The following is an 18,220-nucleotide window of genomic DNA, read 5'->3' on the forward strand; positions in this document are numbered from 1 at the left end:
GGGCAGATGCTAGACAAAATATGCCAGAATTTCCCAGTGATTACCTCAATTGGAAAATTTCATCTCCAGACTTTTCCATACATTATGCATTTTCTACAGCAAACAAGCATTGCTTTTGTGACCATAAAATACAAGCAGACACAATAAGGACTGGCGGGGCTTTCCTAGGGGAGAGCAACCGGGCCCAGGACGTAGGGCTCTCCTTCCTGGGCCATCAGCCAGGTCAGGGCCCTTGTGGCACAGGCCTGGGCAGCTCCACCAGAGGCCATGGGCGGAGAAGGACCCAGCTGGTGGAGCCCCTGATGTAACTGAGCAGGCCCCTTGCCGGAGAGGGAAACAGAACAGCTGCCATAACAAAGGCTTGAGGCCAGGCTCTGTCTGGGGGTCTCGCTGCTGCTCCCCAGCCCACAGGGCTTCCAGCCGCACCAGGACAAGCTTCACTGCAAAGGCGGGAGAGGAGTAGAGGGGGTGTGCCTGACCTTGGGGCATGTGGAGTGTGGACTGTGTGTGTGTGTGCATACGCACATGCATTTGTACATGTTTGTGGGATACTGGTGGGTGCATATGCTTTGTATGTGTGGACGTACATGTGTCTGTGTGGGGTGTGTATGCATGTGTTTATACATATGGGGTTTGGGTGTGCACATGTTCATGGATATGATGTGTGCATGTGTGGGCCTATTCGTGTGTCCATTTGTGGGGTATGGGATGCAGATATGTGCATATGTTCATGCACATTCATGTAGCGCATGTGTGTGCTCGTGCATATGGTGTGTGCACGGGTGTCTGTACCTGTGGGGTACAGGTATCATGCACGTGTGTTCATTTGTGTGGAGTGTGGGTATACATGGACCATGGTCTAAGGCTCCCCCACAGGACGCTGCTCCCTGCTGCCTCCCCGGGGGATAACAGGACCCTGCTCCTCTTGCTAAAGCCAGTGTGGGAGCAGCCCCACCCAGGCAGCCTCACACCAGCCAGGCTCACGTCTGACCAGATGGCTGAAGGAGCAGGTAGAGCAGGAAGTGGGAGCCAGTGACCCAGGTTCCCCTGGCGGCCAGGTTTGGTGGCCCATGTCCATGGAGTCCCACCTGCCAATGTCCTCCGGTCACACCTCCTGGGTACCAGGCCACCCATGGGCAGGGGTGGGGGTAACTCCCTGCTGACGTGCTGCCCAGCTGGCACCAATGAGTTCTCCACCTTAGCCCTAGGCTGAGTGTCCACTTGGCCAGTGTCTCTCCAGACACAGGTGGCTCTAGATGGGACACAGCAAAAACAAGGCTTGGCCTGGGTCCTGGGAAGCTGACCCCAAACAGCCTGGGCGGCTATGTCCCCCAGGAGTGCTGAGACAGCAGCATGGGCTGGGTTTCTCAGGTCCTCCTGGTGAGCCCTAAGAAGCAGGCAGGAGAAGACGAGAGACCCTGAGACACCCTCTCCATGTCTAGGCCTGGAAACTCCACACCCCAGCTCTCAAGGGGGCTTTGGCACAAGGGGAACGGACCAATCAAAGGTGAGAAAAGGTTGCTCCTGCTGCAGCCAGTGGACCTCGCCGCCCTCTCCAGTTCTGACTCCTTCCTACAGGCAGGTGAGCTTGAGAGGCAGGGGGCCTGTGGACTTGGGGAGTGGGCTCAGGGTCTGGAGGCCAGAGATATTGTTCCCAGGCCCAGCATCCCATTGGCAAGAGCTCAGGAGGCTCTCAGAGTAGCCCTCCTCTAGCAATTCCAGGGGCAGTGTCCTCCCAGGAGTCACATCCAGATCACCGTAAGCACCCACTGGACCCTAGCATCCCCCATAAGAGGAGAGGGGTTGGCCCGTGGAGGCAGGGGCGGTCAGAAGATGTGCTGGAACCCCATCTAGACGCTGACACGTAAACCCAGAGGGCACAGCATGAGCATGAAGTGGCTGGCCTCTCCCTCGCAGGGGCCCATGTGCCAAGCCCCGCCTGCCCGCTGGAATGCCTCAACATTCTGATCCCTGTGGTGACACCACTACTCAGATTGGCTTGGCTGAGGCCAGCGGGGCGTCTCCCCTCTGGGTCCATTCACATCCATCTTCCCCAGACAAATGAACACTCCCCAAACACTCACTTCCCATTTTGACCCCAGACCAAACACACAGCCACTCCTGGACAGCCAGTGACTGAGGGTGGCTGGGCCCTTCTGTGCCCGGAAACCAGGTCCTGGGTCTATACCTGTGGGGCTGCACGACTGTGCCAGGACAGCCTTACCTTTGCCGGGGGCTTTGTGCCCTCCCAGCTGCGTGTGTCCATGGACGGGGGGACCTGGTAGATGTCATGCCCCATCCCGGCAGAAGGCGGCACCTGGTAAATGTCCTGGGCGGGGCCTCCAGGCCCTGGGGGCACTTGATACAGGTCTGCGGCGGGGCTGGGAAACTGGTGATGGGGCGTCTGCTTCGAGAAGGTGGATGTCTGCTTGGCTGGGGGCGACTGGAACTGAGGGCTGGGACCCGGGGCTTGGTAGAGGCCTTGCTGAGCCTTGCTGGGAGTGGGCACCAGGTAGACACTGTCAGGCTGGGGCTGGTAGGTGGTGGGGAGCATGGGCGTGTACTGGGAGGCCGGAGGCGCCGGGGCATGGAGGCCAGGCTGAGGCTGGGCCGGGATGGTGGGGGGGCCGGGGCCAGGCCCTGCTGGCTTCTTATCATACATGCCCACCAAGATCTTGAGGCGGTTCCCAGGAACAATGCCCTGGCGCCCGTGCAGCGAGCAGAGCCACCAGCCGTCCAGGCCCTGCGTGTCCTGCTCCAGCACCGTCATGATGTCACCCTTTCGGAAGGACAGCTCATCTGGGGACTCGGCCACGTTGTCATAGAGGGCTTTAGCCAGCACGTTCTGGGGAGAGAGGACACAGGTGTGAGACCAGGAGGATGTTCATGGGGCGTCAGGGGATCCCCAGCTCCTGCCCCATCTGGGGAGGTGCCCAGCTTTGACCCTGGGAAAATAACTTAGTGGAGTTTGGTGAGATCATTGTGCCTTTGCCTCCAATGTCTCCATCTGTTCCCCAGCAGAAAGGCCCAGCTGAGCCTGGCCCTTCTTTCCACTGCACCTGTAGAGCACCTCAAAATCCTCTTGACCACTGCCACCACCAAAACTCCAGGGATGACCCTCAAGATACCCTTAAAAGCCCCACCCAAGGCCACTCTGCTACCTGGACCAACACAGGGAGAGCGGCAGTAACAACGACAACGCTGCCAAGTTAAAACAAATAGCAAATGGTTCTCTCTTGAGATGCACGAAAATAATCTGACAAAAAGGACAGCTTCTTAGGATAAAAAACTGAACAAAAATGAAAGGAAGCTTCCTTAACAAAGTCCATCTACCCAAAATCCAAAAAGTCAGTAATTAGTTTAGAAACTTCAAACACCTTCCCCAAGGGTGGGAAGCAAACAGGAGGCACGCCCTCCCGGGCCTGGCCCCGCTGCCCTCAGCAAACCCTCTCAGAGCAGGGCACGTCCTCCATGTGGCCCAGGAGCCAAGCAGTCGGAGAGGGACTTGGAGGAGGCTGTGGGATCAGAGGCATGAGGGTGATGGTGAGGGCAGGTGCAGAGCCTCGCTGGGACACAAGAGCCCAGGCAGGGAGGCCTCGCAGTTTCCCGCCACACCCCTGCGTCCTTGCCCCTGCTGCTGCTGCCCCATTGAGGTGCCAGGCGCAGGATGCGCCCAGAGAGACAGAGGGTCCCTGGCTGGAGGGTGTGGTCGGTTCCAGCAGAAGGCAGGTGTGAGGGAGGCACGGGGTGAGACAAGGCCAGGGCTGCAGCCCCTCCTAGGGCGGCCGAGGGCTGCATGGGTTCCACAGGGGCCCCAGACTTCACACACAGGGAAGCCGGGTCTGAGAAAAGTGCCAGGCTGGCTGGGTGGTGACCCGACTGGCTCCAGCCACCCCACCAGCCTGGCCTCAGGTCTGGGCTGCCCTGCAAGGTCCCTCCTTGGAGTCTCCTGGGGTCTTAGACATGCAGCCTGGTCGAGACTGACTCAGAAATGGGACCTGGGTTCTGGCCAGCCAGTAGCTGTGTGACCATCCCCACTTGGGCCCAAGTCCCATTTTCTGGACTCCATTTGCAAGGAGTGAAACAAGGAAGAAAGGGCCACGCCTCCTTGGGCAGAAACAGGAAGCCAGAACCTGGGCCTTGGGGCAGAGTGGGGGTGACACCTCTTCCAAGTCCCTAGGGCCCAGCCTCCCCTACACCAGCAGGGACTGGACAGAACCCCTCTGAGCTCCGTCTCCCTGGCCGGCATCAGAGGGCAATGGTACACCAGGCAAGCAGCCTGAGTAGGCAGTAGGTGCCCCAGGTCCCAGGAGCAGACATTCAGACCCCACAGCTCATTTGCCCTGGCTGGGCGTCATCAGCTGGGAGCCTATTTCTCCAGAGCAGCTAGGAGCCTCCAGTCCCTAAAAGGGCCACAGGCTAGAGTGTGGGGAGCCAGGAGGAGCAAGGCCCAAGGGAGGGGCCAGGGGGCAGCTCAGAGAAGGCAGGCCCAGGTGGAGTCACATCAGAGCCAAGGTGAGCACAGGGGCAGAGGCCCTAGATGGCTGCAACACTGTTCACACCACAATTATAACAGAATGAAAAAGGAACTCAAGTGAAAAGCCCGCCTCAAGAAAACATCCTGTGAAACGTAAAGACAGGAGAGGGTCAGGACGACTCCAGAGGTGTCTGAGACATTGGAGACACTTTCTCTTCCTGTTTTTCAGGAATGAGTGTTTCTTGCTTTGGGGCTGAAAAAATACACAAAAATAAAAAATAAAAAAAACAGTGGACTGTGTCCCAGGCTCTGAGGCAGAATGGGACAGGCACTGCGGCAGGTCCAGGGGCCAGAGCCCCACAGAGGAGCGGGAGGGCGGGGGCTCTCCTGCAGCCCACCCGTGCTCAGGGCCCCCATCCCAGGCAGCCAGCAAGACAAGCATTTCCCAAATATGGTCTGCAGCCTGCCTCTGGGAATCACAGTCCATCAGGGGGCGGGCCACCCTCCCCCAGTGACCCTACACACCACAGAGCTGCCCCTCCAGGTCCCCCAGCCCCTGCCCTGGTGACCACAGGAAGTGCCAGCAGAGTGAGTCACAGGAAAATTCCCCTCCAGCCAAGTCAGAGAAGGTGGGGGTTTAGACAGAGGGGACCGCCCTGCGAAGGCCCCTCACCTCCTAGAAGGGCGGCCCAGGAAAGGCTGGCAGAGGCCCCGCCAGGCAGGGCCAGGCACTCAGGGAGACTGAGGGAGCACAGGCAGGGAGGCCGGGGGCTCTGCAGAGGGAAGGGCCCGGCAGGGAGGGAAAGTCCGGCCCAGGTGAGCGGCTGTGGCCTCTGGCCTCAAGGTCCAACCCCTCCTGGAATGAGCTCATTGACTGGCCACAGCCCAGTCTGGGGCCACTGAAGCCAGGCTGGGAAGCACCTCACAGGCTGGGCACGTGGCACCGGGCGCCTGGCACCAGGAGCTCCCCTGCCTGCGTCAGCTGGCGTGCCCCCGCCCAGCCTGAGCTCTGGACGCCGCTGCTGCTGGTACACAACCGACCACTCCAGCTGGCCAGGGCCCCGCCTCTTTGGGCCTCTCTGCCTCCCCGTCTGTTCCCCAAGGACACACACTCCTTCCTCCTCACTAGGCAGCAGCTAAGACTCAGACCTGGGCCCCGCTGTGGGACTTTGGGCAAATCCCTTAGCCCCTCTGAGCACTTAGATCCTCTCTGCTGGATGACAGCCCTGGTTTCATAGGATTGTTCTTTTTTTTTTTTTTTTTTGAGACAGGGTCCTGCTCTATTGCCCAGTAGCACGATCATGGCTCTCACAGCATCCACCTCCCAGGCTCAAGCGATCCTCCCACCTCAGCCTCCTCCCACCTCAGCCTCCCAGGTAGCTAGGACAACAGGCACGCACCACCATGCTCAGCTAATTTTGTATAGAGATGGGGTCTCCTTATGTTGCCCAGGCTGTTCTCAAACTCTTGGGCTCAAGTGATCCTCCAGCTTCGGACTCCCAGAGTGCTGGGATTACAGGCGTGAGCCACTGTGCCCAGCGCACACTGTTCTTTTAACAAAAGATTCGCCTGGCCCTTGCTTCAGCCGGGCTCCGCAGAGATAGCGCAGGCCTAGTGGACGAGGCCTCTGTCTGAACAGGGCCTATACTGTAGTGGGACAGAAAGACAGCAAACAATTTGCTCTCATGGGGAAGAAAGTGGGGGGCCAAAAATAATGTGGGAGAAGGCCTTTGCATACAGGGTCAGAGATGGCCTACCCAAAGAGATGATATTCCACAGGATTCCCGTCTGGGAAGAGCATGGGGCAGAGGAAGGGCCTCAGCCAGGGGGCTGGAGCAGGGAGGCAGGCTGTGACCCTGGAGCAGCAGAAGGACTCACGCCACAGACTCCATGGGTGATGCGTGCACAGCTCAGTGAACGTCATCCACACAACCAGCTTCCCATGGCCAGATAAGCCCAGACGAGCAAAGCGCACACCACCTCAAGCATTCCTGCTCTGGACATGCTCGCAGGCCCCCCAGCAGCCTCCCCCGGAACCCCTGCCATGCTCCAAACTGGAGGAGAGGCCAGCCTCCCTGAGCCTACTTTCCTGGCCTCCTGCACTGCTGGGCCTAGGGCATGACCCAAGCTGGGCCAGTCAGGTGCTCCTGCCCAACTTCTCAAGGGATACAACTGTGACCTCAGATGGGGTGCAAAGCCAGTCCAGGTGGACACTGTCAGTCACCTGTGTCCAAGGCACAGTGGAGGCTGCTGAGTCTCTGGTACCTCACTCCTGCCGCACCCCACTCCCACTTCAGGACCTGCTGGACTATCATTCCGTCCAGGAAGGCTCCTCCTGGGACACCCCCTTCCCTCGGCCCCCACCTCACAGTACCACCTAGCATGTCTTGACATAGCCCAATTCACACCCCTGGACCCCAGGCACCTGGGACAGGAGGACAAATCTACCTCCTTCAGAAGGGTAGCTCCAGGGTATGTGCCCCAGAGGAACCCAGGAAGGCCCTCGAGGGCTCGCTCATCCCAGAGGGCAGGGCCAGAGGAGGAGATCCCCAGCCTGATGCCAGCACTCCCCAAACAATATCCCAGCTGTTGCACATGGGAGCTGACAGGACTGCCCCACAGGCTCTGCCTGGCTCTGAGAATGGCCCTCATTGTATCCCTGGGGCCCGCCTGGGCACCAGATCCACCCGGGCTGGGCAGGCAGGCCCTGAGAAGCAGAGCGGCTGGGACCAGGGCTGCGGGTGGCACACGTCAGGAAGAGCTGCAGCCGTCGGATGGGTGTTGGGTTCTCCTCATTGGCTCTGCCAGCTGCCTTGGGAGCCCTGGACATGCTGTGGCTGTCCCCAAACTCTGACTCTGGGTTGGGGGGAAGCTGGTGTCGGGGAGTGGTAAGGGGAGATGCTGCTGCTCCAAGGAGCCTTCCCTGGTTGCCTGAAGGGACAACCGAGGAGTTCTCAGGAGCAGGGCCAGCCCGAGCCAACTGCAGAGAACACTGCAGGTATCACCACTGACCAAAACCCTCCCTGCCAGGCCTGGCTCACATCTGGCCTGCACCCTTTCACCCAGCAAATGTGACTTCAGCACAGCACCCACAAGCCAGCACAAGGTGGGAGCTGGGAGAAAATGGCAAGAACTCCTGGTCTCTGCCCAAGACCCCGGGGTTGGGAGCAGACAAGGAAACGGGTAACACCACCACAGCTGTCACTAGGTTCAAAACAGTAAGAACAGCACAGTTCCTCCCTGCCGGAGGCAGAGCTCTTTCCCTCACAGCCACCAGTTCATTTAACCCTCAAAACAACCCCATAAGACAGAAATACCTGCATCTTACTAGACAGGAAAACCAAGGCTCAGAAGCTCCCTGACAGTCCAGGGTCACTGAGTCCAGAAGCAGCAGAGGCCAACCCCAGGCTGAGACACAGTAGAGCCGGGTGGCTCCACTTTATCTCCACCCAGGGGTGATGCCTGGGTTCGTGGAAACCACGAGAGGAAATGTCACGGGCCTTTCCCACCTCTCCTGTCCACACCCCCAACACACACATGCACCCGCCCCAGCACAGAGCCTCACACACAGCAGGCACTTGGGAAACACTGCTTTCTTTCATACCCAGAACCGTCACAAACTTGGGCCAAGTTTATTTCTGGAGCATTCTATTTGCTTGTCCCAAAGAGCCTCCATGGCCAACGGATGCAGGCCCAATGAGCGTGCGCCCAACTGGCCATCCGCACCCGGGACCCACCTGGAGGGGTCCTGATCACCCCACTTGGCCCTGGCCTCAGGCTCTGAGGGGCACCTCCTCTTCCCCCCTCCATGTCCCCATCCTGGGTGGAACTCCAGGACCTGCCAGTTTAGTGGCATCTTCCCCTAATACTCCCACAGACAACTGGGTGGCCAGGGTGTGGGCTCAAGTCCTGGGTGCCCGGGTGGCAGGCAGCAAGGGCGTGGGCAGATCACATAGCCTATGCGCGGGGCCCACGTTCCACAGCCACCCCAGGGGAGCATGGCTCCTGTCCTGCCGGCCTTAGTAGGGCGTGAAACCTCAGAGAGGATGAGGCAGGGAAGGCGTGCAGGCCCTCAGCCCCACGCGTGACACTCAGCAGCAGGAGGGAATAAAAAGACACCTGTGGGGTGGCCACTGCCAAGGGTGCCCTGACACAAGCACAGAGCACAGCCTGGCTTTCGTTGCAGCGCCACAGCAGATGCCTTTATGCCCAGGCCAGCTATGGTCTGGAAGCACGCCCCAGCCCCTACTCCTGCCAGGGCATCCCAGGCACTGTCCCTAAGAGGCTGGGCAGAGGAGGTGGCATGGGGAGGGCCCTCCTGCTTCAGGACATGGAATCTGCAACCCAAAACACCCCACGGACAGTGGGGACGGCTGGCAGGCCCCAGGCCTGTACCCCTGCAGGCAGGATCAGCGGGGTTCACTCAAGTGGACTTGCTGGAGCTCATGCTTATGATCCGGACTTTTGGCAGAGAGTTCAGTGTGAGGCTGACCCCTGACTTCAGAGACAGCAACAGGCCCAGAATAGGGGTAGCTCCCACCTTCAACCCCAGTTGAGTCATCAAGGAGGCTGGACCCGCCCCTTCACCCTACTTCTGCCCCAGACTAGCACCTAGAGGTGGGAGGAAGTCAGGGCAGCAAGATGCAGATGGAGCCAGGGCCTCTCCTGTGCTCAGAGGGCCAGGAAGGGCCTGACAGAGAGCAGAGCCCCGCCCTCTTACAGGGAGACCACCCTGCAGCCCCTTTTTTGGGGGCTGAAGAAGAGGCTTGCCCAGTGTCTCTGCTGGAGAAACATCCCTATCACCCAACTCCACGCCCCACACTTCAAGTCTGACTCCAATACTGCCTCCTCCAAGAAGCCCCCCTGGAGCGCACCTCCCCTGCTGGTTGGTTCTAGCTGCTTCAGCTGGCTGTGGGCTCCTGAGGTCAAGGGAAGAAGTTGTCCAGGCTCAGGAGAAAAGGGAGTTAGGACCCACTAAAGGGACAGTAGATGCCAGCAGAGGGCCACAAAGGCACAGCCTTGGAACCAGAGGGTCCCTACCAAGTTGATAATCCCAAAAGAGCATGGTGGTCCCCCAAGGACCAGAGCTTCCTCAATCCCAGACTGGGAATTCAGAAGCCACATGTGGTGCTGCACTGGGGGCCATGTCAGGAGACCAGGTTCTGGATCCAGTTCTGAGGACAACTAACTGTCTCTCTGTACCTCAGTGTCCCCATCTGCACCATCCGTATAATGGGAAAGGGGCTTGAAGAGCTGTCTCAGGGCCCTTCCTGCACAGACAGGAGGCCCTAGTGGCACTGTCCTTATTTCCATTCTTTGCCCAGACCTGGGGCCATGGTACCAGCCCATAGGGCTCACCTTCCTGCTCCGACAAACAGTAACGGCCAGAGGCTCCAAGCCTCCTGCCCCAGCCCAAGGTGACTTTCCTGGCAGAACCTGGAACTGCCCTGCCCTGCCTCCACCCAGCTCCCAAGCAAGCAGTGCCAGCAGGAAGCGTCAGCAGCTCCTCCCCAAAGCTCCTTTCCCCACAGCCCCGCCGCCCCAGTACCTGGGCCCCGATTCTCCAGGCACCCCGACACCTGCTCTCACAGGCCAGCCAGTCCCCACCACCCAACCCTCCACCGAAGGAAAGGAATGAGCACAAGAGGGGGCGTGCCCCGGCCCAGGGCAATGGGAAACATCTCACCTGGCCGAATCCATTAAGGAAATCAACCCATGGTCATTCTGAGGTGACCAAAAACGCAGCGGGACCCAGGAGGAGTGCGGGAAAGGAAACCAGGGACTCTTAAGAGGGAGAGAGAGCGAGACTCCGTCCGAAAAAAAAAAAAAAGAGGGAACGGGAGCCTTGTGGTGGGAAAAGGAGCTGCCGTTCCCGATATGCAACCCAAAACCCCATCTTCCGGGTCGTAAGCCCCTCACCACGCACCCCTAGGCAAATCTCAGCTTTCCCAGCTCCCTCACCTCGGCCCAGCGATCAGCCTCTCTGACCCTCGAGAGGCAGCCCCGCCCCTGCTCTAGCTCTGTGGGTCCCCCAACCATGGACTCCAAAGCCTTCACGTTCACATTGTAGAACCCGGCCCCGGCCCACTCCCGCGACTCTCGTGTGCAGCTAGGACTCCTGTAGCCAGCCAGGACGCGGCTTCCACCGGCGCTCGGCGTGCAGGGCTGCAAAGCCCGCGGCGCGCCCGCCCCCACCCCCGCTCCGCTCCCGGAACCCAGCGCCGGCGGCCGGAGTGAATCATTAACCGGACCCGGGTGCTCCGGCCGCACAGCCTTCCCCGCTGGCGCCAAGCACTTGCCCGCCCGGCCTCGGTCCCCCGGAGCTTCTCCCTCTCCGGGAGCGGTGGGCAGTCCCACGCCACACCAGACGGACCACCCGCCCGAGACTCAACGGTCCCTCCTCGCAGCCGAGGAAACAGGCTCGGAGGCAGGGCGCAGAGGCCCAAGGTGACACAGCAGGCGGCCGCCGGCCGGGGAGCGCGGGCCCCGCCAGTCACTTTCCCGACACAGGCATCTTCCTGCCGGTTGGCGGCCCCCGTGCCCGGCCCCGCCAACGCCCCCGAGGCGCGCAGGCTCCGGAGCCCCCGCGGTTCCTGCCTCCCGGCTCCCCGACCAGGGCGGAAGGAGGTCCCGGGGCCGCGGATCCCGGTCGGCGGTTCCCAGGCCCCGCAGGTCCGGCAGGAAATGCCGCTCACTTAACCCCTTCCAGCCCGCGCCAGACCCGGAGCCGGCAGGGCTACCGCCTCGAAGCCCAGACGCGGCCCGGCCCCGCCTGCCGCCCTCACCAGGTGGTTCATGGTGTCCAGCGGGCCTGGGGCCCCGGCTCCCGCGGTGGCGCACACCGAGCTGCTCTGGCCGCGTGCCCTCGGGGCTCCGAGAGCGCCACAGCTGCCCCGCTGCCGCCGCGCAGCTGCCGCCTCGGCCACCCAGAGCCGGTCCAGCCGCGATCCGCCAGCCGCCGCGGCCCAGCCGGCCCAGCCCGATCCCAGCATGCCCGGCCGCGCGCGCCCATTGGCCGCCGCCGCTCTCCATGCAAATGAGCCGCCTGTCAGGGGCGCGGGCGCGCAGACAGAAGCCCGCCCAGTAGGGGCCGCCCCCCGCCCCGCCCCCCACCTCCCACCCCGAGGCTCCGGGCACCCGGCCGAGGCCAGGCTTCCAGCCTAGAGCGCAAGACACCGCTCTCCAACAAATCCAAGTCCCCGCCTTCCACCCGGGCGAGAACGCACCGAAGGCCTATGCAAATGCCTCCACTTCTGGGAAGGCTGCCCGGATTGCCTTCCTCCTCCAGAGCCGAGCCACGGCGTCAAGTCGACTTCTGTCTTTCCCGCTAACAAACCCCAGGGCATTTATCGCGTGTCGATGGGCCGTGGGACTCAGATCTGAATCTAGTGGGAAAGGGGAGGGGGCGTGCGCCAGCCTGCAGGAGAAGAATTACCACCACCACAGCTCCGACTGTAGACGGGCCCACCGTGTAAAGACCCTAGGAAATGAAGCCTCAAGCAAGGAGGCTGGCGAGCTCTCAATCCAGCACTTTTCACGGGCAGCACCTATCTTCCCCCGCATTGTGCCGACATCTGGGGACTCCAGCTGAGTTGATCTGCCTCCTCTCATTACTCATTCCTAGGCTCAGCCTAAAACCTGGGCCCAGTACCCTCTTGAGTCCTGCTCCAACTCATCTGCTTCAGCGATATGGGGTAGGAGGGCGGCACTGGGGGAATGAGGGAGACAGAAGGAAGAATCACCCAGGGGAAACGGAGTGGAGACAACCTTGGCTGTCCTGAGTTGCCCCTTGCTCGGCTGCAGGTCAGTGACTGTCACCCCCTGCAGCAAAACCACGGTGCCAGAGCCCCTGGGCCTGGTCAGGGATGTACAACCTGCAGTAAGAACGTAAGACGAGCCTGGTCCAGACCAGACAGGACCCTCAGTCAACAATCCTGGGCCACTGGCTGAGCAAGGGGATGCCATGGGGCAGCTCCAGTGGCAGGGAAGCAGCGGGGTGGACCCGGCTGCCCACAGCAGAGAATTCTCAAGCATGGCCTATGACAGACATAAGCCTAGGTGGGCCTGCAGCCGCCCCTCTGCCTGACACCCAAGGCTCAGCCTACACAGCACCTGGCGAGATGTGCCGCCTTGGCAGACCCTCTCCCCTCTCTGGGCTCCTTTCTCATCTGAAAAGGGGCTAGGGCAGCCCAGGTTTGGCTGCTCAGGTGCTCTGGGGAGCTTGTTTAAAAGCAGACTCCTGCGTCCCACCCCTCCCAAAAAACTGGACGTCTGCATTTCCTCAATATTTGGCTTGGGAACCACTGGCCAGAACTCACAGCACAGCGGGTGAGGAAGGACCAGTGGGATGGGACACAGCATGACCCAGAGTCCTCAGGAGGAACAGAACAGCTCGGCAACACCCTATGCCTCCTGGACACAGCCCACCTCACCTCAGAAGAGGAGCCAGCCTTCAGGGAGGCTGCCTGGAGCATCTCCTCCTGCTTGTTCCCAAGAGCTGTGCCCGGCCCCTCCTGCATTGACCCTGTCCAGCCACCACTCCTCAGCCTGACTGGCACACAAACCAGCTTCCCAGAGAGCAAGTCTGAACCAGCAGGACCCTCAGGAGCCTCAGGTGATCCCTGGGCCTCCACTTCTGTGGGAAGGGGAGACCAGGCCTCATGGGCAGGCAGTGCCCTGCTGGCAGGGCTCCAGGCAGGAGTCTGCAGGGACGGGCAGGGACACAAAAGGCCTGGCCCTCAAGGGAGCCAGCCCCTGCTCCATCCTAGTTGGCCAAGGAGAGGGGTGCAGAGAGGAGGTGGATGGCTGGGACCCTGAGGGATGGGGCCCTCCTCCCCCAGGAGCTGGATTAGAGCAGCACTGGGGGTGGGGCTGCTGGTGTGAGCGGGAGGCAGCAAAGGGAACAGGCTCCGACACAGGCATTTCAAAAATTTGCTCGTTTTCCACTTAAATTCCCTCCCCCCAAAGCCTGTGCCTCCCAGAATGGCATTTCCGCTTTGGAAACAAGGCCCCAGGAGTTAAGCCCCACTGTGTTGAAGGGGATGTAGCTGGGGGGGTGGGGAAGGAGCACCCACTGGGCAGGCTCTGGCTGGGGTATATGGGGGCAGAACCTACCCCACCCCCAGTCCAGCCTCCCGGACCTCTGCTGTCAAGGACAGGGATGCAACCCCACATACCCAGCAGAGCCTCCACGCCTAGCCAGTGCCAGGGACCCTATGCCCATGCACTTATTTTGTGCACACAGCAATCCTGCAAAACAGGCTCACCATTAGCCCCAGTTTGTTTTTTGGGTTTTTTTGAGACGGGGTTTCACCATATTGGTCAGGCTGCTCTCGAACTCCTGACCTCAAGTGATTCACCCGCCTCAGCCTCCCGAAGTGCTGGGATTACAGGCGTGAGCCACTGCGCATGGCCTAGGACCATTTTTCACATGAAGAGACTGAGACCCAGTTTAGCAACCACTGTCCCATCCCATACACTTCAGGGAACAGAGGAGACAGGGCCAGGGAAGAAATGGAGCTGCTAGACCTCAGCCCACCCTGCAGCTGGAAGGGAATCTAGGGACAGGGACAGCAGCACTCCAGGCTCAGCAAAGCCAAAGACCCTTGTCACACTCAGACTGCAAAAGGACAGGCAGCTGAGACCTAAGCACCCTCCTCTCCAATAAATATGAGTTTAGCACTGGGGCCAGCACCACCCCCACCCCAATGAAGTTTAGCCCCATTGGTGAGAAGGGGTGCAGTAAACATTTGTTGACTGGATGGGACCTCAGAGGTGGCCCTCATGGGATGCGCTGGCCTGGGTGAAGAAATCTGAGGCTGCCCTAGTCTGGAGGATGGCGGTGGTTAAGTCACGCATAAGTGCAGAGGCACATACTTGCATACACACAGCACACACGCATGCGCACACACACAGTGGGACTGGCAGCAAGGAGAGAGGCCCTGGATGAGAAGGAGCTGGGAGAGGTTGCTGCCGCACCAAGGGAGACAGCTGCAGACAATGTGGCCAGCGCACCAGCACAGGGCCCTCCCCGACAGTTGTGTCATCCCAGGAGTGGTCTGGCACCTCCAGCCAGGTTCAAGATGAGCTCACAGGCTGGAAGGGATGTCTCCAACCCCTCAGGGCCTGGAGTAGCTGTTTGTACAGAAAACAGGTGGACCCAGCACACCAGGACACTAAGTGGAGTGGAGGGGGTTATACTGGACCCAAGTGGGAAGAAAAGTCTGGGATAGGGTTCCTGCTCTTTGGACTTTCTGACGTCTGCCTTCAGGACAGACCCAATGCACAGGAGAAGTTTTCTTGCTCGATGTTCACCAATGTCCACTGCAGTATTTATGACAGCAAAGTGTGGAGCAAAATATCAATGCCAACTCCAGGGGACCGGTGAGACAAACCACAGCCCCTCAATAGAATAGTTTGCAGCTATTAGATGGCCTCTTCCAAAGACTGAAATAATGCAAGAAGATGCTTACAACAAACTAAAGTGAAAAGAGCAGGCTAAAATTGGCTTGCACAGTGTAAAGGCCCGTAGCCCTTCCCCTCCTGAAGCCTTGGCCTCCCAGCAGCAGTGAGGGTGGGCTTGGTTGATGGCTGGCTCTGGGAGCGCCAGCAGGAGAGGATTTCCTGAGGCCGGAGGTGAGCACTGCCAGCCCCAGGAACGGGAAGAAACGGTATCTCTGGAGGGCCAATGAGAGCTGACGCCATCCCCCTAGGCTGGACACTCACAGCGGCAAGCTCAAAACCCAGGAGAGGCCGGGCGAGGCAGCTCACGCCTGTAATCTCAGAACTTTGGGAGGCTGATGCAGGCAGATCACCTGAAGTCAGGAATTCAAGACTAGACTGGCCAACTAAAACTACAAAAATTAGCTGGCCGTGGTGGCAGGCACCTGTAATCCCAGCTACTCAGGAGGCTGAGGCAGGAGAATCGCTTGAACCCAGGAGGCGGAGGTAGCAGTGAGTTGAGATCATGCCACTGCACTCCAGCCTGGGCAACAGGGCAAGACTCCATCTCAAAAAAAAACAAAAAACAAAAAACAGCCAGGCACGGTGGCTCATGCCTGTAATCCCAGCACTTTGGGAGGCCAAGGCAGGCAGATCATCTGAGGCCAAGAGTTCAAGACCAGCCTGACCAACATGGTGAAACCCCGTCTCTACTAAAAATACAAAATTAGCCGGGTGTGGTGGCATTGCCTGTAATCCCAGCTACTCAGGAGGCTGAGGAAGGAGAATCGCTTGAACTCGGGAGGTGGAGGTTGCAGTGAGCCGAGATCGCGCCACTGCACTTCAGCCTGGGTGAGAGAACAAAACTCCATCTCAAAAAAACCCGCAAAAAACAAAAAAACCCAGGCGAGGGCACGGAACCCTTGTGGATAGCGCAGAGGTGAGCCTACTGTTACACCCAGAATGGACAGCCTACACCCCAACACCAGTCATTCCTCACTGCTGCCCTGGGACCAGGACAGACGACAGCTACCTGGAGGCAGAGAGAAGGGCAATGCCCCACGCAGCTCTCACGGCCAGCAGAGCTCGCACCCTCTACCTCATAACCCAGGCGGTTGCCTGCCAGAAAGCACCCCGGGTGACCCCAGACCGCAGAGCGTGCGCTCAAGACTCAAGCTGGAGCTGTTGCCTTAAAGGGCTTTCCCATCCCTCCCTGCTCTCGAGGGTGGAGTGATTGCGGGGCAGGGTTTGTCATTACAGTAGCGGCTCTGACTGTGGGAAGGTGGGCGGGCCCTACAGCCTGAAGCCAAATCCCTCCAGTGGTCATCCCCTTTGGCATGCCCGAGGCCAGTCCCCAGAGACCCGGGGTCAGGGGCAGGACCCAAGGTGTGACGGCAGAGCTGCCAGGTAGGGGACACAGCACAGGGGTGGGGTGGGGCCTCCCTGCACTCCAAGTCCTGGCCCGCATCCCAGTAAATCCAGCCCTATGCCTCCACTTCAGGCCTGTCAGGAACAGCACTGGAAGAGGCAGCACAACTTTCCAAATTATCTGGAAATTAACAAGCAGCAGAGGCCCCTGCCGGAGGTACCTGCCTCAGAGAGGGGCACAGCTCGCAGCTGCCCGAGGCTGGAGTGGTCCAGCAAGGCAGCCCCGGGGCGCCATTCAGAGGCTCTCCGCCCACCCCAGCGACCCCTTCCTCTTGTGCACCCTCCTCTCTCAGCTCTCTCCTCCTGCCCAGCCTCCTGGGGCTGGCAGGTGGGGTGGACACCAGCACAGGGCCCTCCCAGACAGGTCCTCCTGGACCAGCAGTGCCCCTGTGTGCAGTAAGGAGGGGCCATGTGAGCTCTGCCCTGCTGCTGACCACCAGGTCCCGCTCCTGCATCTGCGCCCTATGGCAGAGGTGGCCCTTCAGCACTGCCTGGGGGAGGGGAAAGAGAGGGGCTCAGTCCTGGCTGGAAGGGGGAAAGAGGGGCAAAGGGGCAAGTTCAGTCCTCGTCCTCAGAGAGGAAGCTCCATGGCTGGAGGCTGCCCAGCTCTCCGCTGACTGGCCAGTGGGCAGGGATGAGGGTGTGGTCAGGAGGCCTCCCCAGCTCAACCCAGCCCAGCCATCTGCTCTCCCATGGCAACCAGCCCCAGCGTACTGGTGGAGGGGGTTGACTTCACACACCATCTGCTGCCCACTCCTGGCTGCTTCCGCAGAACACAGGTGCCCACACCCACAGATACCCACCCGGCCACTCTGGGGTCAGCAGGCCAGGGGCCAGTGGAGTCACAAGAGGGGACCCTGGAGGCTCTGCATGGCAGTGATGGAAAGAGTGAATATAGAGAAGACAAAGCTGTGGCAGCCACAGGGAAAGCAATGCTTTTTTTTCCTTTTTTTAAAGAGAAGGTCTCTATCACCCAGGCTGGAGTGTAGTGGCACAGTCATAGCTCACTGCAGCCTCAACCTCCTAGGCTCAAACGATCCTCCCACCTCAGCCTCTTGACTAGCTGGGTCTACAGGTATGCACCACTATGCCTGGCTAATTTTTTTTAATTTTTTTTTATATTTTTGAGACGGAGTCTCGCTCTGTCGCCCAGGCTGGAGTGCAGTGGCCGGATCTCAGCTCACTGCAAGCTCCGCCTCCCGGGTTTACGCCATTCTCCTGCCTCAGCCTCCTGTGTAGCTGGGACTACAGGCGCCTGCCACCTCGCCCGGCTAGTTTTTTGTATTTTTTAGTAGAGACGGGTTTTCACCGTGTTAGCCAGGATGGTCTTGATCTCCTGACCTCGTGATCCGCCCGTCTCGGCCTCCCAAAGTGCTGGGATTACAGGCTTGAGTCACCGTGCCCGGCCGCCTGGCTAATTTTTTAATTTTTTTGTAGAAATGGGGTTTCACTATATTGCCCAGGCTGGTCTCCAACTCCTGGGCTCAAGTGATCCTCCTGCCTTGACTTCCCAAAGTGCTGGGATTATAAGCATGAGCCACAGTGCCTGATGGAAAAGCAATGCTTTCTCTCCTTCCCTGGACAGACAGCATCATGGGGATAGGCTGAGCATCCCACTGGAGCCTACGCCAGCCTACAGATAAAGGCTCCTTTGCCCTGGGAGACCTAGGCTTAGACTAGAGGAAGGGAGCAGATATTAATGACTCCAACTGGCCTTGGGCCTTCAGCCAGTCACTGTACAGCTCAGGTCTCAGTTTGCCCATCTGTTAAATGTACCTACCACCAACAGCCCTGGCTGCCCCAGGGCCATAAGAGTGACGGCACAGGTGGCCTGCAAGCACACAGTGGCACTCTAGTGTCCCACTGCCCGCAGCA

General features: G+C 59.9%; 1 protein-coding gene across 8 annotated transcripts in view; it reads right to left on the reverse strand.

Annotated features, from left to right (window-relative positions):
- BCAR1 (BCAR1, Cas family scaffold protein) overlaps positions 1 to 18,220 on the reverse strand; it is a 39,526-nt gene that overhangs the window by 11,574 nt on the left and 9,732 nt on the right. For 5 of the 8 annotated variants that reach the window (XM_025369589.1, XM_025369590.1, XM_025369591.1 and 2 more), the window contains one exon: positions 2,225 to 2,845. In XM_025369589.1, coding sequence (XP_025225374.1) covers positions 2,225 to 2,845 — 621 coding nt within the window. Of the gene's footprint in view, positions 1 to 2,224; positions 2,846 to 7,794; positions 8,478 to 10,438; positions 10,715 to 11,262; positions 11,443 to 18,220 lie in introns of those variants that run through there. The other 3 variants (XM_025369592.1, XM_025369588.1, XM_025369593.1) reach the window with 3 other exon arrangements.

The sequence above is a fragment of the Theropithecus gelada genome, chromosome 20 (assembly GCF_003255815.1).
Source record: "Theropithecus gelada isolate Dixy chromosome 20, Tgel_1.0, whole genome shotgun sequence".
Classification (NCBI taxonomy): Eukaryota; Metazoa; Chordata; class Mammalia; order Primates; family Cercopithecidae; genus Theropithecus; species Theropithecus gelada.